Below are 22,651 nucleotides of genomic sequence, written 5' to 3' on the forward strand. Positions count from 1 at the left end.
CAAAAAAACTGAAAACTGAAAAACAGCAGAAGAAAACGAGCTTTCACCGGGAACCCTTCAATTCTTTTGCCTCAGTGGCCTCATCTTACCAGCAAATTTTTTTTATTTCCTTGTTTTGCATCGGGGAGGAATAGCAAAGTCAATCATTGACTGGCGCTTATGAGGGAAAGAGATCCAGTTGCTTTTATTTACGAAGCTTCTGGGGGAAAGCCCTGTGCTGTCAATTCACAAGGTGGACTTGATCGTTACCTTGGTTTCTCCCTGCATGTTATTCTAGTAATCTGAAAAGGTTGTGCTTGGTATCGTATCATATCCAGTAGATTCGTAGTGTGAAGACTGTTCTTGGAAGCACAGTAAACCCAAAGATAAACACCAAGGACATTCACGTCGTACATTTCCCATCTCGACAGTCTTCCTGTGTTTGAATTTCGGTTGGACTCCGGCGAGCTTATGAGTGTATGTTCGGTCCATGCTGGATGTTTCGGGACTGCCATTGACTCTGTGCCTGCTCTGCTCTTCTGCGCTGGAATTTTCTACAAGACTCTGTACATGGAATTATATGAGATCAAAAGGTCCATCATTCAACTTAAGCGATTGAGCCGCGTACACTGGGTATGGAATACACAGTCGAACTAGGAACTCATAAAATAACACACGACGTACCAGGAGTCTGCCCTCCCTTTTCGGTAGTCGTCATCGCCGCCAACCTTGCGAGATCTTCGAACGTCTCTGGAAGCAGCTCGCCTGTCACAGCCGAACACTCGGCATACCTATCACAACGAAGTTCTTGAGCAATGCGGTAAGCCTAGACCTGTTAGTCAGTGATACCGGAAACATGATACCCTTTGATGGTAGATTACCTCTTGCGGATAAATGATTTCTGGGCCTTCTCTCCTCAGGTCCCTTTTCAGACCCAGCATCATGACCGGTAGGCGCTCGCCGTGACCATACTGAAAGTACCGAGTGATGTCGTTCCGCCACTTTACATACCGAGCTTTCATTAGACTTGATCTCTCGACTATTTGCATAGGTTATACGTACCGCTTTCAGCCCATCCAGTGTCTCTCGGTTGGAGATATCAAATGCCAGAACAACCAAGTCGGGTTTGAGTGTTGACCAATGCTGATTGGGATTAGATGTGTCGTATAGCTCTAGAGTGAATGTTTTCTTTGAAAAGCGAATATCGTATATGAAAGGTTGATCGCTATCTCGTAATAGTTCGAGGGGATTTGCCCTAGCGCTCGGCTGCGCAGATGGGGATGGCCTGCTATTTTTTAGACGACTGTATCATATTAGCTTTCAAGTTCCATGTAATTATCGACGACTGTATATGCAGATATCCCGTAAAGGTGATGGGTTTCATAGCAAGTTTCAATGGTATACTGGGGTAACATGCAGAAGATCTACTCACGCTAGGAAGGTCGATTTACCACAACCAACATCTCCAAGAAGCAGCAAAGAGACTGAGGCGTCTACCTCGGGTTGATTCCCCATCTCAGACATGTCGTGGCTGTGTATTGATGCGATTGATGCTCGACTTCCTTGATATTGGCCAACTTGCAAGGATGCTTGACCGGAAACCCATAAATATATAGCGGGTTTCTACCGCGAACGCGAACCCAGAATCGTATGAATTAGTGACTTTTAGCAATAGCTAGCCACGGAGATAATATGTGCTCATGGGTTGCTTTAGATATTGATGAGGTGACATTTCGAGGTAAGGTTCCAAGCTTGGCGAATCAGACATACACCGGCAAGAAAGTGTTCTATACCTCCCATATATAGAAACCCGTCCATGTTATCTTCAAAAGAGAAAAGGAAATATATCGAAGATGTGCTGAGACATATGTATCACATTATATACATTTGAATACATGAGTATACAACAATTCCATGACAACTTGGCCCTCAAGCCCACATAATTACAGTACCGTACAGATATTAATTACAGAAATACACCAATGCTCCGCGGACTTTTTCAACTTCGATTTTCTCGAGACCGACATCAAACTAAACTTGGCCCATATTCGGTCCCAGTTGCTGGACGTGGCATGTGGAAATCGTCAGCAAGGCTCTTCCCATTGAGTTGCAGACTTCAGCAAACCCTCAAGCACACGCGATCCCTCTGCCAGTCCCATACTCCCACGCCCACCATGGCGGATACCAAACAAGAACAAACAGACTACTCAGCCTGGAGTAACACCAGCCTGATCGCCCGAATCACCGAGCTAGAGCGCCAACTCCACTCCCAAACAACTGAGTTCAAAGCGCCAACAGAAGCCCCGTCGCAGACACCCCGCCATCCTCAAGCGCCCATCTCTACCGACGTCCGCGAACCTGACATCCCACACCCCGAAACCTCCAACCTGTCCAAGAAGCGACCCCTTTCCCCCCCGGAAGGCGATATCACACACACTCCCGCGCCTTCACGGGTCCACAAGAACGATCGCAGCTTCGATCCCTCCAAATACTCGACGCGGTACATTGCGCTCAAGTTTGCATACCTCGGTCAGCGATACAATGGACTTGAGCATACAAATGGCAATGTAACACCGCTGCCTACAATCGAAGAGGTTATGTGGAAGGCTTTGCGGCGCACACGTCTGATCTTCCCCGAAATTACGGATGGCAATGAGCCAGACGATGTCGAGCCCCGGGCTTTGCGGCCTTACCACCTTTACTGGGATGGATGTGAATACTCCAAGGCAGGACGTACGGATCGGGGAGTGAGCGCCTTCGGACAAGTTATTGGGTTGAGGGTCCGTAGCTCACGACCGAAACCTAAGCCCTCCGCCGAGGGCGATGATGCGATGCAGATTGATTCAGGGTCTGGTGGAAAGCAGTGGGATGATATTGCTGATGAGACGAATTATGTACAAGTACTGAACAGAGTGCTTCCGGAAGATATCCGTGTTTTGGCTTGGTGCCCTAACCCACCTGAAGGGTTCAATGCTCGCTTCTCTTGCCGCGAACGTCGATACAGGTATTTTTTCACCAATCCTGCTTTCTCTCCGACGCCTGGGGCCCCTGGGTTCGAGAACCGCGCACAAAACGGAAAGGGGCCGCGTGCTCAGTACCGTGAGGGCTGGCTTGATATCGACGCTATGCGCGAAGCAGCTAAGTATTTCGAGGGCAATCATGATTTCCGGAACTTCTGCAAGCTGGACACCAGCAAGCAGATTGAGAACTTTGAACGCGTTATCTTCCACTCCGATATTGAGGTTGTCAACCCCAAGACTAACCCTGTGGGTTATGTTGGACAACCCGGGTTCCAGGCCAAAGCGGTTTCGACTGCTGAAGCGGATTTGACGCCTCCTTCGACGACCACCCAGAACACTCCTCTTGTGTACTCTTTCACTCTCCACGGTTCTGCCTTTTTGTGGCACCAAGTGCGGCACATGGTCGCGATTTTGTTCCTGGTGGGACAAGGACTCGAGTCTCCATCTATTGTGCCTGAACTATTGGATATTCAGAAAAATCCCCGAAAGCCAACCTATGAAATGGCTGATGATGCTCCTCTTGTCCTTTGGGACTGTATCTTCCCCGATGAGAACTCGGGTAACCGTGTAGATGCCATGGATTGGATCTATGCTGGCGACACCCGCGGTAACAACAACACGACCGCCAAGGGCGATAGCAAGTTCGGTATGCGGGGAGCCGTTGAAAAATTGTGGTCGGTTTGGAGACAGCGCAAGATCGATGAAATCCTAGCGGGTGCTCTCCTGGACCTGACTGTCAGCCAAGGTGACCAAAGTGCTGCGCAGAACACTGGCAGCGAATCATTAAATCATGGCCCCAAGAAGTCAAACAAGGGCGCAAAGATCTGGGTTGGGGGAAATGAGACTCGTCCCCACGGAAAATATGTCCCCGTCAACGAGAAAGGCAGGATGGATACCGTGGAGATTCAAAATGCCCGAGGACTTGTGTCAAAGCAGCGCAAGCTGGCAAACAAGGAAGAGGCTGCGGCAAAGTTGGCCCAAGCCTAAGTCAACTGTACATAGCGATTGAAAATGGCGCTTAGGCCTAAAACATGAATATATGTTCATCATACACAAGGAACGATCCTTGTATAGAATCTTGACACGTCATGACTTCGAATCGTAAAGACATCGTCGTGAGCCCCTCCACACTTGCTCTAATATCCCCCGCTTGGGCAACATGTGCTAGTCGAAAGGTCAGCTTGGAAATGAAACGCATTTGGGATCACATACCGGAAAGACGACCAGTGCATCAGTCTCGCCTTCGACAATCACAGCCAAATAGAAGCGAACCTCGAAGCCCTTGAAAGCTTCATGAATAACAATATCCTGGATTTGGGTAGTAGGGATGAACCTTGTTGCCGCAGTCGAAAGGTACGTTGAAGACGATGTCGAGGTCTGGATACCAAATCCTCGAATAACCAGGAGGGACTCCTCTGTCGGTCTTTGTTAGCTATGCATAGAATAGACCATTCCAGCCCGCCATTCTCAACGTACCAGTATAGGTTCTTCTGAAAACACAGTATATGACTAAAACTCCACCTGCCACCATAGCTAAAGGGTTGTATAAGTCCACCAGACTACACACCTTGGCTCCGAGCGGACTGGACCACACGGCTGGCCAGGCTATCACCCTCCCATCCTCATAGAAGAAAGTGTGCCGGAGTCGTGCAATCGCAGCACCTATTACGCAGAAGAACAGAGCTGCACGCAGTAATATTTGGAGGCCGAATAGAATTTTGGCGGGGGAATTCGATCGCTGCGGCGCATTGGAAACCGTGAAGGAGACGGTGGTCGGAGAGGGCCGACGGACTTTCAATCGGCCTGGCATTGTCGGTATTGAGAGGAGGATGTGACGACAATAAAATTATTTGCAGAATGCCATTGCAATGTCTAATTTAGACTTGGACTTAGAACACAGACGCAGAGACCACTTCTCGACGCAGGAGAAGCTCATGAACAAATACGCACTAGTCCTACTTGGGAGTAGTGCACCAGATGGCAGCTACATACAGCCACGTGACCCATCAGCTTCTCCGTTTACATTAGGTCTGGCCTGTCGGGCAACAACACAACTTATTTCCCCTCATACAACAGCATGGGTGACCGATCACGAAGCAGATCTCCCCGGCCAAGGGAGAACGGCGACCGAGACCGTCCCAAAAAGTCTGGAGGTTTCCGGTGGAAAGACAAAAGTCGCACCGACGATTCCCGCGGCGATGAGCGCAGATTAGAACGCGGATATCGCGATCGACCACGATCACCACATCGCGATAGAGACGGAGACCGTTACGGAGGACCCAGAGATCGCAGCCGGGACCGTGATCAGCGACGACGCGATGATCGAGATGCGCCGCGCGAAGGTGGGGACAAGAAAGAAAAGAAGGAAAAGAAGGAGAAGAAAGAGAAGAAGCCTGTCGTGCACCAATCTTCCGAGCCCATGATTGTCGTCCATGTCAATGATCGTCTGGGAACCAAAGCTGCGATTCCGTGTCTTGCTTCAGATCCCATCAGTGCGTCCCTCGAGCTTCAGCTTCAGCCGTATCATACTGACTCTATCTAGAACTTTTTAAAGCCCAGGTGGCTGCCCGCATCGGTCGTGAACCCCACGAAATCCTCCTTAAACGTCAAGGCGAACGTCCGTTCAAAGATCAACTCACCCTCGAGGACTATGGAGTGAGCAACGGAGTACAGCTTGATCTGTAAGTCTCACCAGACTATCCCACTCCGAATGCAATGCTAACTGCCTTCCAGCGAGGTTGGAACCGGCGAATGAAGGATGGAGCCAGCTGTAAACAGAACAGTTCTCTTTGGGTTTTATTTTTCTAGTTACTACGGGACCGGAGCACAGGAGTAACGCATGGATACGCAAGGACACGCATGGATATGATCATTGTTTTTTTTCTGTTGCAAAGGAAGTTTATATCTACAATGGCACATTTGTACCTGGGGGTCGTTCCTACGCCGCCGTTTTCTGGGGCGTCGTCACGACATGCGCCTTACCTCATGCGGATTGATGCCTGAGGCCCCCATATCCACTCCAGGCTTTTTTCCATCGCGGGACTCACACGAGCGTCACTTTTTTTTATGCCTTGGTCTCTCCAAACTCTCGGTCTTTGCTCCGCCATGAGGTAGCTGTTAGCCTCAATCTCAAGAACTCTTCTTTTGCCCTTTCATTTTCTTTCGACTCGACCTTTCGTCCTCACATCCCGCCCCAGATTTTCCTTCCCCTCCAACTTTCTCTGACCTCCACTTGATCCTCTCTTACCAATTCCCACGAGCGCTACACCTACACAACCAGACAATATGGTTCGCAACCTTGTTGTCATTGGAGGAAACTCCCACCCCCAGTTGACACAGACTATCTGCGGTGTACTCGGCATCCCTCCCGCTGAAGTTCTGCTCTCCAAATTTGCCGTCGGTGAGACTCGGGTTGAAGTTCAAGAGTCGGTCCGTGAGAAGGATGTCTATATCATCCAATCTGGCGGCGGCAAAGTCAACGACCACTTGCTAGAGCTCCTCATCACCATTTCCGCCTGCAAGACCGCCTCGGCACGACGAGTAACCGCCGTTCTCCCTCTCTTCCCCTACTCCCGCCAAAGTGATATCCCATACGACAAGGCCGGTGCTCCTCTCGTCAAGGCTGGTGCTCCTGGCCGCCCCGCTAATGGCGGTTACACCTTTGAGAGCACTCCTCCCACCCCTGGTCCCGGCAAGCCCGAGGGCCTCGGTTTGATGAATGGGATGGAAAACCTCCAGAAGGGCCTAGCCAGAGCTCAGATCGAGGAAAGCACTGGCAGTCCCGTGAAGCGCCGCAACGGTCTGCCCCGCAGCGACACCACAGATTCCCTCAAGTCCGCGTCCAATGGAGCCGACGAGGCTGCCAGCAATACTTCCTCGAAGATCAACTCCTTCCAGCCGCGCCCTGGATACAAGCAATGGGTTGCGCAAGCCGGTACCCTGGTCGCAGACTTGCTTACCTGCGCTGGCGCCGATCACATCATCACCATGGATTTGCACGACCCGCAATACCAAGGATACTTTGATATCCCAGTCGACAACCTCTACGGCCGACCCCTCCTCAAGAGCTACATCCAGCGCAACATTCCCAACTACAAGCAGGCTGTCATTGTCAGTCCCGATGCTGGTGGTGCCAAGCGCGCTACTGCGATTGCGGACCAAATGGGCATGGAGTTTGCTTTGATTCACAAGGTCGGTGTTTGACGCCACCCAGGCAATTATGTCTTGATCTAACTATTTTGCAGGAGCGCCGCCCTACCAAGATCACAGACCGCCAGAATGCCACCATGATGTTGGTCGGTGACGTCCGTGACCGGATAGCCATTCTGATCGATGACCTGGCGGACACCTCAAACACCATCACTCGGGCCGCCAAGCTCCTCAAGAAGGAGGGCGCATCCCAAGTCTATGCCCTGGTCACCCACGGTATCCTGAGCGGTGACGCCATTGAGCGTATTAACGCTAGCGCCCTTGACAAGGTGGTGGTGACCAACAGCGTGGACCAGCAGGAGCACCTGCGCCTGTGCCCCAAGCTCGAGGTCCTTGAGGTCGGCCACGTTTTCGCCGAGGTGAGTCTTTCATCCGCTTTCTCCCGCGTCATCATTGCTAACCTATATCCAGGCTATCCGCCGTGTGCACCACGGTGAAAGTATCAGCGTTCTCTTCCAGTATGACTGATTGCTGAATTGCTGAATTGTCCCTGTTCCGATATCATGAAAATTTATCTCGACCTACAATTCTCCCCCTCCCTCCTGTCATAGATCCAGGTTCGCAGTAGACTTGGTACCCTGAATTTGCGTTCGGTCTGATTTTTGCGTCTCTCTCTTGCTCTGGTTCTGGCTGGCTTTCCCTCTATGTTTGTCTCGAATATTTCTTGTTTTATCTCTGCCACACCCTTTACCATTTGCACATATGAGCCCTCCTGAAACGAAATTGGAATCTTTCTTTTCAATCTGCATAAGCAACGGTCTCGGGTTAGACTATCGCGGTTAATTCCGCTGTCTGCTCCGCGGGGCCGTAAGATTCGCGGTGTGGAGGCCGACCCATGTCTTTTTCTATCTCTCTCGCTCTGTCTCTGTTCGGTAAATTGTCTACTGAAATTGAGGCCGTCTTTTCGGGCTGTCTTCTCGGGCTTCCCTTTCGGGCTTTACCGTGAAAGAAATACACCATGTACTTATAGATCTAGATCTCGGGCCTACCCTGGGACAAGAATGTACACCAACAAAATGGATACCTGGTATATTTTTTCCTCTATATCACAAGGATAAAGGTAGCACACATGCATAAATGCCTCATACGAAAAATAGATAAAGCAGGAGAGCCGAAACCGAAGAGAGCCAAGTTAAGCCCGGTCAAAGAGAAAGAGGTTGATGCGCTCACGTTAAAGAACAAACTGGGTACTCGATACAACGAAAAGCAGCTGGCAGAAAAACCAAGATACCAGCCAGGAAGATGGGTAAGTACAAAGAGGTGGAAGAAACAGGAAATATCATAGATTATGCCTTGAGCTTAGAACACGGAGATGAAGTTTCCAATTCTCTCCTTCTGGTTCTGGGCAATGCACTCCGAGATCCAGGTTACGTTCCGGATTTCCTGAAGTATGTTAGTCCGTGGTAAAGTATGGAAAGAAGTCCTTTGAGAATGCTTACCTGTTCCTTTAGCTTCATCCAAGCGTAGACTACCGCCGGAGTGAATTGACGAGTGAAGACCAGCTTTGACAGATCCATTTCCTTTTGGTAGAACAGGTCTTCCAAACTCTTGCCATCTGCAGGGCCACCACCCATACCACCCATACCGCCGCCCTGGCTCAGACCTACGGAATCGAAGAATGCTTTGTAGTCGGCTACAGCGCTAACGGCCAGAGCGACACCCTCGACATCCTCTGCGCGGGACAGCATCAAACTGCCTTCCGGGTAGAGCTTTCCGAACTCGGGGTAGAGTTTCCTCCGCTCAAGCTTGGAAAGCTCGGTACCGAAAGAGTTGAGAGTGATGTTGATAGCGCGGCGGTCTGCCTCGAACTGCAGGATCTCAGCCATAACATCCTGTGTCGGCGTGCCGCTGAAGTCCGGGTGGGTATTGATGAAGTTGTAGAAGTCCTCCAAGTAGTTCTTGTACAGAGTGTTACGGACGATTTCGATGTTCAGCTCGTCCAGATCCTGGTGGCTTAGACTATCCTTGAAATAGGCGGCGAGTGGGGTCTCAATCAGCACTGAGTTGTAGAGCTCTTCGATATTGGTTGCAACACATAGCACAGGCAAGGTCTCAAACCATCCTAGTGGGTGACATCGCTCCAGAAGTTCCCGGGTATCACGTTCGTGCAGAGTACCGGTGATCAGGAGTGCGATGTTGTCGATCATGTAGCCATATGTCATGTATTCCAGGAACTTGGCTGATGAGCCCGTCGCTTGTGCGATCAGATACCGGAACTCAGACACTAGTTTGTCGGTCATCCGACCTGCAAGGTCGGAGGTGGAGGGGTTCGGGGGTAGAGAGGCAAGGAAATCGCCATATGCGGGAGCGAGCTGGAGCTTGACATCTGTGGGGCTAAGTGTCAGACTCGAGAGGGGATAATGGGATCGACAATAAAGTCGATAGGGTCAATATAGCGTACCATCGATTGTCTCGCATTGAACTAAGTTAGAATAGTTCTGGCCGCTCAACAGGCTATTCCGATATCCACGGACAATGCCCTCGACGTATCTGGGTAAGTTAGCGGTGGGCTATTGAGAGAAACAAGACAATTAGACCACATACCCGCCGTTAACATTAAAGAATAGGCCCTCCATTGTGAACGTGGAGAAGATGAACCGGGAAGCTGTTCTGTAGCTCTACTCGACCTGGACACGCACGGTATTACATAACCCACTAGCCACACACCGCCTCAGCCACGCCTGTGGCTCCCGCTTTTGCACTTTTTTCTTCCGTGCAAAATTTCTAGATTTCTCCAACGACAACTGGTGGTCGCCGCCTACGCCTAATTTTTTCAGCCCTCAGTTTTTCGGTTCGATTTTTTGTTCATCCATTGTCTGAACACTTTACATCATTATATTTTCGAACCCTACACGCCGTGGCCGCGCACCATGACGCTTTTCATTCTCACTGAGACCAGCGCGGGCTATGCCCTGCTGAAGGCTAAGGACAAGAAGCTCCTTAAGCGTGATGATATCGCCGAGGAGGCTTCCACCGCTGAGGGTGTTTCCAACCTGTACGTCAATTGTTTCTTTCAGACGCTTTCAGGCAAATTCTGAGCGGGGATAAATCATCCTCTGAGCGGGCGCAAAAATTTTGTTATCGGCAACGATGTCACTAACACAACCTATAGTCTCAAGTTGAAGAGCTTCCAGAAGTTCGACAGTGCCGCCACAGCTCTGGAGGAGGCTGCCTCCATTATGGAGGGCAAGGTCACCCCCCGTCTGGCTTCGCTCCTCGATGGCATCAAGGAGGAGAAGAAGGTCTCTCTGGCCGTTGCCGATGTCAAGCTCGGTTGGTAATCCCAATTGTATCTCAAACAATAGCCTGCTAACGCTGTGTCCCACAGGCAATGCCATTAGCAAGCTCCCTGGCCTCGACATCCAACTCGTCGCTGACTCCACCACTAACGACATCTACCGTGCCATCCGTGAGCACCTCACCACCCTCATTCCCGGTTTGATGCCCAGTGACATGTCCACCATGTCCCTTGGTCTGTCCCACTCTCTCGCCCGTCACAAGCTCAAGTTCTCCCCCGACAAAATTGACACCATGATCGTCCAGGCCATTGGCCTTCTGGATGACCTTGACAAGGAGCTCAACACCTATGCTATGCGTGTTAAGGAATGGTACGGATGGCACTTCCCCGAGCTGGCTAAGATCCTCAACGACAACATTGCCTACGCCAAGCTCGTTCTGAAGATGGGTATGCGGTCCAACTGGGAGACCGCTGACCTCGCTGAGGTCCTCCCCGAGGAGATTGAGGGTGCTGTCAAGGCTGCTGCCGACCGCTCCATGGGTACCGAGATCAGCGAGGATGATCTCGAGAACATTCAGGCTCTTGCTGAGCAGGTTGTTGGCTTCGCCGAGTACCGTTCCCAGCTCGCTTCTTACCTGACCTCCCGTATGAACGCCATTGCCCCTAACCTGACTGCCCTTGTCGGTGACCTCGTTGGTGCCCGTCTCATTGCCCACGCCGGCAGCCTCACCAACCTCTCCAAGAGCCCTGCCAGTACCATCCAGATTCTGGGTGCCGAGAAGGCCCTCTTCCGTGCCCTCAAGACCAAGCACGACACTCCCAAGTACGGTCTGATCTACCACGCTTCTCTCATTGGCCAGGCCACTGGACGCAACAAGGGCAAGATGGCCCGTATCCTTGCCGCCAAGGCCTCTCTGGGTATCCGTGTCGACTCTCTCGCTGAGTGGGCTGACGATGTCACCGAGGAGGAGAAGGCCGCTCTCGGTAACGAAGCCCGCTTCAGCCTTGAGCGTAAGCTCGCCGGCATGGAGGGCAAGCCCATGAAGCCTCGCGGTGTTGCCATCGCCCCCAACGGTGTCCAGGCTGAGAAGTTCGACCTGAAGGAGGCCCGCAAGTACAACTCCGATGCCGATGCTCTGATTTCCGAGGAGCCTGCCTCCGCCAAGAAGAGCAAGAAGGAGAAGAAGCTCGTCGAGGAGGTTGAGGATGAGGAGATGGCTGATGCCGATTCTGATGAGGAGGACTCCGAGTCCGAGGACGAGTCCCCCAAGAAGAAGTCCAAGAAGAGCAAGGATTCAGACCTGGAGGCCCTGGCTGCCAAGGCTGGTCTCAGCGTGAAGCGATACCAGCGCAAGCTCGAGCGTGGCGAAATCACCTTTGACGCAGAGGGTAATCCCACATCAGTTAGCAAGAAGGACTTGAAGAAGGCCAAGAAGGAGTCCAAGAAGTCCAGCAAGGATGAGGGTAAGAAGCGCAAGCGCTCTGAGGACGATGGCGAGAAGAAGAAGAAGAAGAAGAGCAAGGGAGAGTAAGCGCGTGTTTTAAAAGTTTCTGCACTGTGACCGGATGGCTTTCCTGGGATCTGTATGATATCACACTTTTCTTTTTCATTTCTGTTTTTTGTTGATCTTCCTGTCGCTCGTATATTTGGGGCATTTTAAAGGTTGATCTACCGGTCTTTCACTGGCGCAGAGGGTGCTCGTTAGGAACAAGGCAGTACAGTTTTAGCTGGAATAATCTGTTCATACTTCAGTACCGTACTGTACTTTTAGGTGCTTGCATCTGTACTGCATGCACAGTCATAGATGTAGCAGCACATTCTTCATCCAAGCATCTTTGCTTTATACTAGAAGCTCGAAATGATATGCAGCAAGAGATAAAGACACCGCCTGTTTCTGCCGGCAGTTCAAACAATTTTCCTTCACTATCGAGTTACAGCTCTAGCACCTACCTATCTTCCCATATTAAACCGACAAGATGAGGGTAAGTCTCTTCGGGATTGCAAGATGGATATATTCTAACTATATATCATAGATAATTGACCCTCAAACCGCCGTCCTGACTAATGTCGAGGTCCTGGCATACCTAACCTCCAATCCACCCCGCCGGCCGCCAAACCCGCCGCCAAACTCGCGCAATTGGGTCCCTAGTCCCGATCTTAGAGACCATAATACCGTTGTAAAGGAGGTAAGATATCTCAACCTATCCTCCAATCTTTGCTTCTGGGCATTGCGGCGCAGCGCACCTGCCCCAAGAGCAAGAACATAAAGCGGCATCGATAAGAAGCTGCTCTGCGCTTGCCAACCGCAATATCGCAAAAAAAGACGACCACAGTATAAGACGCCAGCTAACTCCTTCCAGATCCACAACTACGCAAACCGTCTCTCTCCCCACCTTCTCAGATACCCCCGCTACACAGCCCGACCCTCATCCTCGCAATCGCAATCACAAGCCGCCATGACCGGCACACTACAAGCCCAAACCTCAATCACAGACCCAGACGCAGCATCTTTGCCACCAACAATCCCCTCTTTAGAACCAACACCTATGGACACCGCCCTGCGGGATCTAGTAACCCGCCTACAGCCCTACGGACTGACGAAAGCTGAGGTCGTCATGATCTTGAATCTCGGTCTGGGATTGAGTGCTACACCCCAAGCTACCGAGGAAGCTGATGTGGAATTAGCTAATGGCGAGACGGCCATGGAGGTAGATGAGACGAATGGGGATGGACAGGATGCGGAGGATGAAGGTGAGGCAGCGGAGATGAACCCTGGTGATTTTACTGCTATGGTCTTGCTGGATGCTATTGTTGAAGAGAGGGATCTGAGACTCAGTGATGATGATGTGGCTGCTATTTTGACAATTATCCGGGAGACGCTTACTGCAGATTATGAGAACATCAGAGGGTGAGGTAGTCTACCTAGAGGGATATATTTCATTTACTTCATTCTAAAGAGATACCATTTCGCCTCTAACAATATTCATTGAACATTTATATAGTTCATGTATAGGCTAGAAGGGTCTGCGTTGGCTTGACTTCCTCGGCCAATTTATCACTAACTGGCTGATGGATATATAGGTCCTATTGGCATGGAATGATGTCTTTCATGAACGTTGGGATGTGGAAACATTTGATCGTATAATATAACCCTAAATAACAACTGAATCAAAACCATATCATCGTCAACTCAAATCTTGACCTTAGCAGGCGCAGAAGTTATACGGCCATGAACATAACTAATCTTCTGAAATTTCTTGATCGCATCTCCCCAAAGCTCCTGGCGAAGCAAAGCATAGACTCTAAATCCAAAGCAATCAGTAACTGTCCATCTATGAATAATTCCATCATCGTATCAAGCGTCAAAGAGTAAACATACCCCATCTTCGCCTTAGGTGCCCACTTCGCACCCGTCTCGAGAGCAACATCAAGCATCTCCTCAGGCTCAGCAACAGCATCCACAATCCCATCCCCCAGAGCCTCTTTACCAGTCCATCTGTGCGCCTCGAGCAGCATCTTACGTGCAACCTGGGGGCGTAATTTCAGCCGAGGTAGGGCGCCGATTCCGTCAAAGTGCAGGCCCAGGTTCACAGGAGGCATGGAGATGAAACCTCGGCGCGAGTTCATAATCCGGTAGTCATGAGCTAGAGCTAGTGGACAGGCCCCGCCGAACGTATGACCTGTTAGGAGGGCGATTGTTGGGAAGGGAAAGTCGAGGATTGTATGGATGAGCTATGAGTTTGGTTAAATCAGGGCTCTTGACGATAACATGTTAACTGTCTGTGGGAATTATTAATAACTGACTGGATAAAAGCCATCAGTATTAGCAAATGGGTTCCTATCTGATTCATCTAATTCGAGTCCCTGGTAGTTGTGAGTAGTTGGTCTTCATCAACATCGTCTGTACCCACGGTGCACCAGAATTTAGTATCGTTACCGCGTGTAATCACTGCTCCTTCAGACCCGGAGCCAAGAATCCTCTCTACAGTTCGATATGCTCGAATCATTTCTTGGCAATATGCTGAGTTGAGTCGGTTCTCAGGTGGTTTCTGCATGGTGAGAACGAAGACATTGCCATGTCGTTCGAGGGATAGGTTGTTGAATGCTGGAATGTCTGCCATGTGGTGAATTGCGATGCTCAGAAGAATGAGAGTAGGCTGATGTACAGAGGATTAGAAGCCATATGCATTGATGTATGCATCGAGTGGTTGATCCCCCGCCCCAGATCCCCACACTTGCTCGTACCGAAATTGACCGAGTGCCGGAACATGAGAAACTGTAGATAGATTGAACACTATAATCTCATAAATGGTGATTCTATATGCATTGTTCTTTTGTTTCCTGTAGACCTTACATGTAGTCTCTGGCATTTACCAAGTCATCTCACCATTCCAGTCGAGATCCTTGAAAAGCCAATCTCCCATGCCCGGGTATTGATTGTGAAAGAAGTCGCTATTCATGTCCTGCGGCATACCACCCATGGTAAACCCGGTATTCGGGTCCAAGACTGTTGTAAGAGGCCGATACTCCGAGGGAATATCGCCCGCTGCTCGAGACTCGGCCAAATGATCTATACCGATCCACCGAATGCCATGGGTTGGTAGAGCATCTCTAGTCTCGGCTATGCTGCTTTCGCTTCTGTCATGGAGTTGATTCCGGCCATAAGTCGTCCCTTCGAAACTTGTAAAGGATGATTCGACCGTACAAGGGCTAATATTACTCACTGTTGACTCTCCCCAGGTCACTCGCCTTGTTCTAGTTGCTTGGGTGACATCGGCCTGTGCTCTCTTTCTCTTGCGTTCCCGTCGACTGGGTAGAGGTTATTAAACCGATAGTTGATTGATCTCCCAGTCGTGAAACTCACAAGCAAGGCCATTGATGCCGTTGACAGTTCAAACATACATCGGAAGTTTCGCCGAAGATACATCGCACCTAACAATGTCAATATATTTCCCGTGTAAATGGCGTACCTGGCGGCTGGTGACCCGCTTCGTTTTGCCGAGTGTGCTGGCTATGTCGCGCATTGCATCATCCCATTCGAATAAAGATCTCCATGCAGGTCTCGTCTACGGCATAAAACCACTTTCCGAGCCTAAGGTATGACCCGCTGCTTGAACTTGCGGGTCATGCAGAGATTGCCGAACTGTTATCAGAAAGGGCACTTGCAAAGGTGACAAAACACAAAACAAGCAAGATCTGAACATGGGATCTCCATTGTCGTGCAAGAGCTTCGAAGGCACCCGTCGGCCGAACCATGGCGAAAGATTGGTGGGAATGAGGCTTTCGATTGTGTCCTTTACATAGACCAATACTGCCGGCTGAACTTGTGTTTAAGACATATCAGTATTAAACATACTAACCTCGAGAATAACAGTCCAAGACTAAACAGGCGTAGCACATATGAAACTATATAGACCCTGTAAAGTCTCTGCATGGAGTCCAATTTCTTTCTCTAGTCTCATGGTCTCCATAATGCTTTGGCCCCATCGTAAAAAGGCCTTCGGCCCGTGCACGGTCTTCCAAAATGCCTCAATTTTCGGCATTGGGCTCAATATCGACCCTAGGTGGAGCTTTGGTGTCGACCGGCTGCCGCAGTAGAATTTCCTTTTTGACAGCTGACCGATGTGTAAACATTGGATGAATCGGTCAACTACATGTGTGGGTAGAGCGACCTTTTTTTATTTTTAGAAAAATAAATTCTTTTTGTGTTCATTAATTTCACAATTGGCATACCTTAAATCCAGGAAGTAGAGATTTGATCAATATTCCGTACTCGGATTTCGGAGCGAACTTATCGTTTAATCACCAACCGCAAGTCTACTCTTACTATTTGGCCCTCATGTTTTCACCACCCATCAGCTATTCTATGATGTTTCTTTCATTCTACTATTATCATCGTTGAGAATACAGATTTTGCCAAATCCTACGTTACATTTTATCGCTTATCAACATTATGACTCTACGGGCTGTTCTTTGCTTGCTATTTGATTAGTAAGTCTTTCTTTCTATTGCGTGCATTTTGTATATATTCTCAATTCGATTAGTGTAGCTTTAGAGTGACGCTAGTCCCAAACTGCAAATTGGTAAAGCACGGAAAGAGTGACAAATATAGGAAAGCATGTTGATTATGAAATACACATCAAAAGAGACTTTATTTGTTGAGGTGAAGGTAAAGAAACCTATTCTTTTTGCTTTTAATGTCAAATCTTGAGAACCTGTTCCAGATCACCTCTCGCGAGTAAAACCTAGGATCATACCAGGCCCTAGGACCTATGGTAAGGCAATGCATCTGAGGGTCTCACATATACGTAGAGGTGGATAGTGTCTTGAGATAAATAATCAATATGGAGAACAAGCTATAGTTAACTCTAGATACAAGATTTAGCGCGAGGAAGCAAAGGAGACAGGACCCAGATGCACCATGTGGGCCCCGCAGATCATATCTTCATTCATCCTCCATAATCATGTATATTCCTGAAAATGCACGTAGTCGCCCCCAACAGTAAAATTTATAGTTCATGGAGGACATACAGCTACTTGGAGTGAGTAATATAGCTCTGGGGAGCGAGATCAGTGCCTATCGCGGAAATCGAAGGCAATGATTTAAGCTCTCGGGCAATATGCCAGTTGATAATCGCCGTGTATAAAGAATTTGGTTCTATTAGCAAGAATCAGTATTTAAGTTGCTCTATAAGAAATTCAAATCAAAATTTTAGCTTACCCGTTAGCACCTTCCGGTCGACCTTTTAAGGTTGCGAAACTCGATGATGGCACAGAGATATCACGTTTACTTTAAGGGTCTTTTAGGTAGAAAAGTTCAATATCGCGATAGTAGACCGAGTCCGGAAGATCTTTTAAGGAAATATGCTTTAGAAGATCACTCTAGAAGGTGGTATCCCGTTTACGTTTGCCTAAAACTAGATTGCTAGGCGACGAGGTGTCTTAGAGAAGTAAGACGCTAGTGTTACGGACATACCAGGCACCAATCGATTATGGGGCGCCGCAACTTACTGATGGGCCACCGAGAGCCAACCGATCAATCGGTCATCAAGATCACGTGCAACATCCTATACTTGGGGGAACGTAGTGCTTGACATTGTGCAAGTAAAGCAATCAGGGGACGTGGGTCTCTTCCCCGCGTTAGAAGCCGAGGCTGCAATGCCGGACTATCGCTTGACGCTTTTCAGCTCGACCCGCCAGATCATTTACAATAGATGAGACCGCTTTACTGAAGAAAATCAAGGTTGAAAATGCTGGTTGAATCATGGGGTATCTTTAGTTGTTATGTGGCGCCAATTGTACATAGTTCTCATGCCCAGCCGGCCAATGTCCAACTCGAACGATCACCACCGGATCTCAAGCCCGATCGACGATCAGGGACATGAAGATCAATATCTCGTGTGGCGCCGGCCAATCCGTGCTGTAGAAACTTCTCTCGTTCGATCTCCACCATTCCTCGGATCTTCAAACTGGTAGTCAGACTTGCACCAGCCCAAGGTCCAAGAGATTCGACTTCGCGTAAGACTCCTTGAACAGGGACTGGAATGTCTTTGTTCTGTCTGCGAAGCTTTTGTTCCACGAAGTCCAGTTCAGGTTCCTCTTTGGAGGGATCTGGCTTTTCTTCGTCTCCCGATGAAGCATCCTCGTCGTTCGCAGCTTTCCCATTACTCTTAATTGTCTCGGTGCCGCTTGGAGGTGAACGAGCTGAGAGTTTCAAGCCCTCCAATCTCTGCTGCAGGCGCTCGAGAGCTTTGCCTCTGATTGGACTCCAACCGTGCCGGTCAACTAATAATGAGACTTCTTTGAGGATTCGCTGACGCAGCCCCGGAATTCGAGAACCGCCACCCACGAAGACAATGCGTGACATGCATGTGCCACGTGCATCGGGAGGCAATGTAAGGAGTGTATTGTAAATAAGCAAGGGGATCGATTTTTCTTCATCATCCATTTCATGCTCTGCAGTGCCCGGTGCAATTAGGACTTTCTCAGCAGGTTCGGTGAGGCGTGCGAACGACACGTCCATGTATTCTTGTTCGGGATTTGCTGGAGACGGGATCGACAATGTCTGCTCTGATGCTGAACTTTCTTCTGCCTGCAATATACACCAGGCAAATCGACTGACTACCTCTTCACAATAGGCAAATCCGACAGATATTTTGTCCTCTGCGTCATCGTTTTGATTCCCGCCAGAGGCCAATTCAGTAAGAAGCCGGCCCATCTCCTGCATCAATTGTTTCATGGCTCGTGTCGTCCTCTTCGTGATCATCTCTCTATATTCGTAAATGGCGGTGATCGTAGTTTCAGCCCACCCAAGATCAACCACCAAAGCAGACCGTAGTCCAGCAGCGGTAGCTGACATAGTCGCACTCGACAGAAGAGTGACACTCGGAAATCGCCAGCGACTGAAGAGCGTAGATAGCAGTGACGAAAGCAATGGATGCGACATAAGCGAAGGCAGGACAAGAACTAGGCGAGACGTACCCGCGTCCGTCAATAGGTACTGGTTATAGGTCTCGCGGAACGCGCGCTCAATCTTGTCCTCGACCAGACCCAGATCAACTTCCCGCGAGTCTGGCCTCCACAATTCATATGCTCGTGCCCATTCCTCGGCGTCAACTGGTTGAGCTAGCCGTCCAGCACCAAGGCTGCCCTGAGTCCATCCCCGATAGTCCCCCACTCTCCTCGAGTCCTCCGGTCCAAACCCGATAACACAGGCGGGTGCGCTGTTTCCCTCAAAGCCTGCACGGAGCCATCGTGCGCCTATCTCAAATATGATTGCATCGTCTTCATTTCGAAAGGACGAGCCCGGAGATGTCGTGCTGGTGAATGAGGTGTTGCCCGAACGTAATTGCTGCTGCGGTGTATGCGGGGAGTCTGGTCGTGCAGTCTGGCTGTGGCGTAGATTGGATGTTGCCGAGCTGCGCTTACTGGCGCTCATCGAAGGTGAATCGGTCGCCATTATGTGGTGATGAGCTCGGGCGCGTTGCTCTCCTTATTCGGATCAATAGAAATCCGGAGGTTCGTAGCGATCAGGATTTGCTTCACCGGTGCGCAGGTAAGAAATTGAACGCCATCGGATGAAGATGAAAGAGAAGTTAATAAGTTATTGAACAAATATTCAATTCGTTGCTGTTGTGAGGTCGCGAGCTCGAAGGAAGGGAACGGATCTACATCGGGCCGTGGTTTATTTACTTCTATCAACAACTTCATTTCCGTTCACCAGCACATCGCCAAAACCACATGGCGAGGCGCAACAACTGTTTTTGGGCTCTGTAGCTGCATCATTTTGGGGTTTGCAGAATGGGTATTCCTGGGTGAGTATGACCTAGGCGTGCTGAGGAGATATATATATATTCTGGTGTGGAGTGAGGACAAACACGATGCATCTTCGCTCCACCCCAAATCTCAACTTCCTTGATGATGCTGAATCAGATTTGCTGACATTAAATTAGACTTATTAATGCTATCGGCGCAGGGGAGCGCGTTTCTCTGGCTAAACTGGCTGTGACGCACTTGGAACGAACAGCAAGGCCGATTCGGATCGCCGTCGACATTTCTATTTGGCTGTTCCAAGTACAAGCAGGCCGGGGAGGAAGAAATCCCGAATTGCGTACTCTATTTTATCGGCTGCTCAAATTGCTCGCATTGCCAGTCCATCCCCTTTTTGTCTATGATGGACGGCAAAAACCTGCTTTCAAAAGAGGCAAAGTAGTCTCAGTGCGCAGCTATGGCAGTGCCCCGATCATCAGACGTTCAAAAGACCTCATTGAGCGATTCAGATTCCCATGGCACGAAGCACCCGGCGAAGCAGAAGCCGAGTGTGCACGCCTGCAACAGGCAGGAATTGTGGATGCCGTGATGAGCAATGATGTTGATGCTTTGATGTTTGGGTCATCTTTGACTATCATGAACTTCTCAAAAGAAAATGGGAGTGGCACATCTTCTGCAACTCATGTTACCTGTTATGCAATGGGACAGAATGGGCACCCTTCAAATGTACCCCTCGACCGCCCGGGAATGATTCTCTTTGCCATGCTGAGTGGTGGAGACTATCTCCCATCTGGTGTACCAAAATGTGGAAGCAAACTCGCTGCAGAGATTGCCAAGGCTGGGTTTGGTGAAGATCTCCTGCAAGAGCTGGACGCGGATTCAGTGGAAACAGGATTGACCGAGTGGAGAGAGCGTCTTCAGTACGAACTGGAGGAGAATGAGAGTGGCTACTTTTCGACAAAACACAAAGCCGTCAGAATTCCCGAGACATTCCCCGATCGAACGATCCTTGAGTACTATGCCCAGCCAAAGGTTTCCAGTGATGAAGAAATGACAATTCTGAGAAGCCGTCTCACGCAGGCCTGGGATCGAGATATTGATCCCTTGGCAATCAGATCTTTTACTGCAGATAATTTCGAGTGGAATTATAGATCTGGCGCAAGAAAAGTAATCAAGCTGTTGGCCGAACCTCTCGTCTCATACCGACTCCGCCTCCAGAGACCAGTGCGAGGCGTGGCTCCGGGTTTCTCATTTGTTCCTGAATGTCCACCCACATTACGAAAAGCCTATAAAGCTCGGTCAAGCTTCGGCACGGACGCAATGCCAGAAATACAGTTGGACATGCTGCCTATAGATGTTGTGGGGTTAGATCTTCTTGCCGAAGAGCCAAACCCACCGCTCCAATCCGAGCTTATTCCATCGCAAGCAGCTCCACAAGAGGGAGAAGAAGAAGATGAGACAGAGACGACCTCGGGAAAGCCTCCTCCAACATCATCAAAGTCCCGTGTGACGAAACGTTTTGACCCTTTTGCCATCGAAAAAGTATGGGTTTTTGAGACCATTGCACGGCTAGGTGTCCCAGACGTCGTCAAGAAATGGGAAAAAGAACAGGCCGAGAAAGCCGAGAAAGCAAAGAAACCTACTAAAAAGACTCCAACTCGACGGACGGAACCTAAGAAAAAGGGTCCAATTGATCCTGGGATGAAAAGAGGAAGTATACTGAAATACGGGACACTTACCAAGGAAACAACGGAATTATCCGCTTTTAAACAAACACAGTTGCTGGAAGCAGCTACTTTGAAAAAGTCGACCGAAAGCCCTCTTTCCAGGCCTGGCTCTGGTACTGGATTTACTTCGCCAAATGTCGTGGACATGGGAGATGATCCATTCTCCCCGAGTATGTACTCCCAGCAGGGTGCCACACCAATGATGTCCTACCCATTCCAGGAGATTGACGACCTTCTGGATTCCTTTTCTTCCATTGTGTTGTCCCCTTCTGCAAATATAAAACATCACCCCATGGCAGCCCAGTCTCGCATCAGGTCAAGGCGTGGGCTTTTGGGGAATGATGGGATCGAAATCGAAGAACCAGAACCTCTACTCGCCGAAACAAACCAAAGTCCATCCAGGCCAGCGCAAACCAAGGGGCTCAAAATGAGCTACTCAATTTCAGACAACTGTGACTCAGAAACTTCGGCCGAGGAACGACCAGCAAGGGCTTTGACTGCTCTGCCATCCCCATCGAAGAAGGCTCTATCTAAGGCAAAGAAAAAAACTGAGCCCAAGTGTGAAGAGGGAAGCCTAATCGTTGATGAAATCGAAAGGGCCATTGAGACCCTTTCGCTGTCTGTGAAGCTTGATGATTGCGGTGAAGATACACCAGCTGAACCATTGCGTCAACGGACACCGCAAAAGACAAAGGAACCTAAGGTCCGTACGCAGACCACTAAGTCCGAGACTGCCAGACCAGCTCTGTCTTCTAAGAAGACGGTATCTGAGCCGGAGCAAACATCAAACTCAGCGGACTTGGTCCTACCACAAGGCAAAGATTGCCACGAGAATGCAACATCATCGAAGAAAATCGAAAACCATGTCGAGAAGCAAAAGAAGGCGACCAAAAAGCCCCCGAAGGATTCCACAAGCAATAAACAGGAGCACCAGACCGTGGGCCACTTAGAAAATGTCACTCTACACAATGGCTTCTGGAGCATCGAGTCTGGGGACACAGCAGACAAAACTGGAGGCGATAGCAGAGCTCGAAGCGGAAAGAAGAAGAGAATTCCACGTGTGAGCATCCTCGACTTGATTTAGTATTTCTTATACCCATTGGCTTAATTTTGGAACATTGGAGTTGAACGTTTGCATTGGTCACGAACTCTTGCCGGTATTTGAGATTTTAAACAGACGCATACAGTATGTCACCCATGTGGCATT

At 49.5% G+C, this 22,651-nt stretch overlaps 11 protein-coding genes across 11 annotated transcripts; 6 read left to right on the plus strand and 5 right to left on the minus strand.

Annotated features, from left to right (window-relative positions):
- Positions 1-640: 640 nt before the first annotated feature.
- Positions 641-1,503, minus strand: N7508_008509 (uncharacterized protein; the record flags this gene model as incomplete). The annotated part of the gene is made up of 4 exons (XM_058466573.1): positions 641-805; positions 861-980; positions 1,042-1,282; positions 1,412-1,503. The coding sequence occupies 4 exons, from the start codon at positions 1,501-1,503 to the stop codon at positions 641-643; spliced, it is 618 nt and encodes a 205-aa protein (XP_058314419.1).
- Positions 1,504-2,153: 650 nt separating this feature from the next.
- Positions 2,154-3,986, plus strand: N7508_008510 (pseudouridine synthase DEG1; the record flags this gene model as incomplete). Its single annotated transcript, XM_058466574.1, has 1 exon — positions 2,154-3,986. One exon carries the CDS (start codon positions 2,154-2,156, stop codon positions 3,984-3,986), a length of 1,833 nt encoding a protein of 610 aa, XP_058314420.1.
- A 99-nt stretch (positions 3,987-4,085) lies between these two features.
- N7508_008511 (PIG-H family GPI synthesis protein) lies at positions 4,086-4,809 on the minus strand (the record flags this gene model as incomplete). Its single annotated transcript, XM_058466575.1, has 3 exons — positions 4,086-4,163; positions 4,212-4,414; positions 4,476-4,809. The coding sequence occupies 3 exons, from the start codon at positions 4,807-4,809 to the stop codon at positions 4,086-4,088; spliced, it is 615 nt and encodes a 204-aa protein (XP_058314421.1).
- Positions 4,810-5,076: 267 nt separating this feature from the next.
- N7508_008512 (ubiquitin-like protein HUB1) lies at positions 5,077-5,754 on the plus strand (the record flags this gene model as incomplete). Its single annotated transcript, XM_058466576.1, has 3 exons — positions 5,077-5,491; positions 5,542-5,680; positions 5,733-5,754. 3 exons carry the CDS (start codon positions 5,077-5,079, stop codon positions 5,752-5,754), a joined length of 576 nt encoding a protein of 191 aa, XP_058314422.1.
- Positions 5,755-6,284: 530 nt separating this feature from the next.
- Positions 6,285-7,676, plus strand: N7508_008513 (ribose phosphate diphosphokinase subunit PRS5; the record flags this gene model as incomplete). The annotated part of the gene is made up of 3 exons (XM_058466577.1): positions 6,285-7,190; positions 7,244-7,567; positions 7,620-7,676. 3 exons carry the CDS (start codon positions 6,285-6,287, stop codon positions 7,674-7,676), a joined length of 1,287 nt encoding a protein of 428 aa, XP_058314423.1.
- Positions 7,677-8,507: 831 nt separating this feature from the next.
- N7508_008514 (H(+)-transporting V0 sector ATPase subunit d) lies at positions 8,508-9,784 on the minus strand (the record flags this gene model as incomplete). Its single annotated transcript, XM_058466578.1, has 4 exons — positions 8,508-8,591; positions 8,648-9,534; positions 9,610-9,698; positions 9,753-9,784. The coding sequence occupies 4 exons, from the start codon at positions 9,782-9,784 to the stop codon at positions 8,508-8,510; spliced, it is 1,092 nt and encodes a 363-aa protein (XP_058314424.1).
- Positions 9,785-10,078: 294 nt separating this feature from the next.
- Positions 10,079-11,978, plus strand: nop58 (RNA-processing protein NOP58; the record flags this gene model as incomplete). Its single annotated transcript, XM_058466579.1, has 3 exons — positions 10,079-10,203; positions 10,321-10,481; positions 10,537-11,978. 3 exons carry the CDS (start codon positions 10,079-10,081, stop codon positions 11,976-11,978), a joined length of 1,728 nt encoding a protein of 575 aa, XP_058314425.1.
- A 445-nt stretch (positions 11,979-12,423) lies between these two features.
- On the plus strand, positions 12,424-13,359 carry N7508_008516 (uncharacterized protein; the record flags this gene model as incomplete). Its single annotated transcript, XM_058466580.1, has 3 exons — positions 12,424-12,429; positions 12,481-12,633; positions 12,808-13,359. The coding sequence occupies 3 exons, from the start codon at positions 12,424-12,426 to the stop codon at positions 13,357-13,359; spliced, it is 711 nt and encodes a 236-aa protein (XP_058314426.1).
- A 278-nt stretch (positions 13,360-13,637) lies between these two features.
- On the minus strand, positions 13,638-14,568 carry N7508_008517 (enoyl-CoA hydratase/isomerase family protein; the record flags this gene model as incomplete). The annotated part of the gene is made up of 4 exons (XM_058466581.1): positions 13,638-13,749; positions 13,827-14,179; positions 14,252-14,311; positions 14,359-14,568. 4 exons carry the CDS (start codon positions 14,566-14,568, stop codon positions 13,638-13,640), a joined length of 735 nt encoding a protein of 244 aa, XP_058314427.1.
- Positions 14,569-17,756: 3,188 nt separating this feature from the next.
- N7508_008518 (putative actin-related protein RO7) lies at positions 17,757-19,406 on the minus strand (the record flags this gene model as incomplete). The annotated part of the gene is made up of 1 exon (XM_058466582.1): positions 17,757-19,406. The coding sequence occupies one exon, from the start codon at positions 19,404-19,406 to the stop codon at positions 17,757-17,759; it is 1,650 nt and encodes a 549-aa protein (XP_058314428.1).
- Positions 19,407-19,747: 341 nt separating this feature from the next.
- N7508_008519 (crossover junction endodeoxyribonuclease) lies at positions 19,748-22,528 on the plus strand (the record flags this gene model as incomplete). The annotated part of the gene is made up of 2 exons (XM_058466583.1): positions 19,748-19,761; positions 19,900-22,528. The coding sequence occupies 2 exons, from the start codon at positions 19,748-19,750 to the stop codon at positions 22,526-22,528; spliced, it is 2,643 nt and encodes an 880-aa protein (XP_058314429.1).
- Between the last annotated feature and the right edge of the window lie 123 nt (positions 22,529-22,651).

Source organism: Penicillium antarcticum (genome assembly GCF_028974205.1).
Source record: "Penicillium antarcticum strain IBT 31339 chromosome Unknown utg000009l_segment0_segment0, whole genome shotgun sequence".
NCBI lineage: Eukaryota > Fungi > Ascomycota > Eurotiomycetes > Eurotiales > Aspergillaceae > Penicillium > Penicillium antarcticum.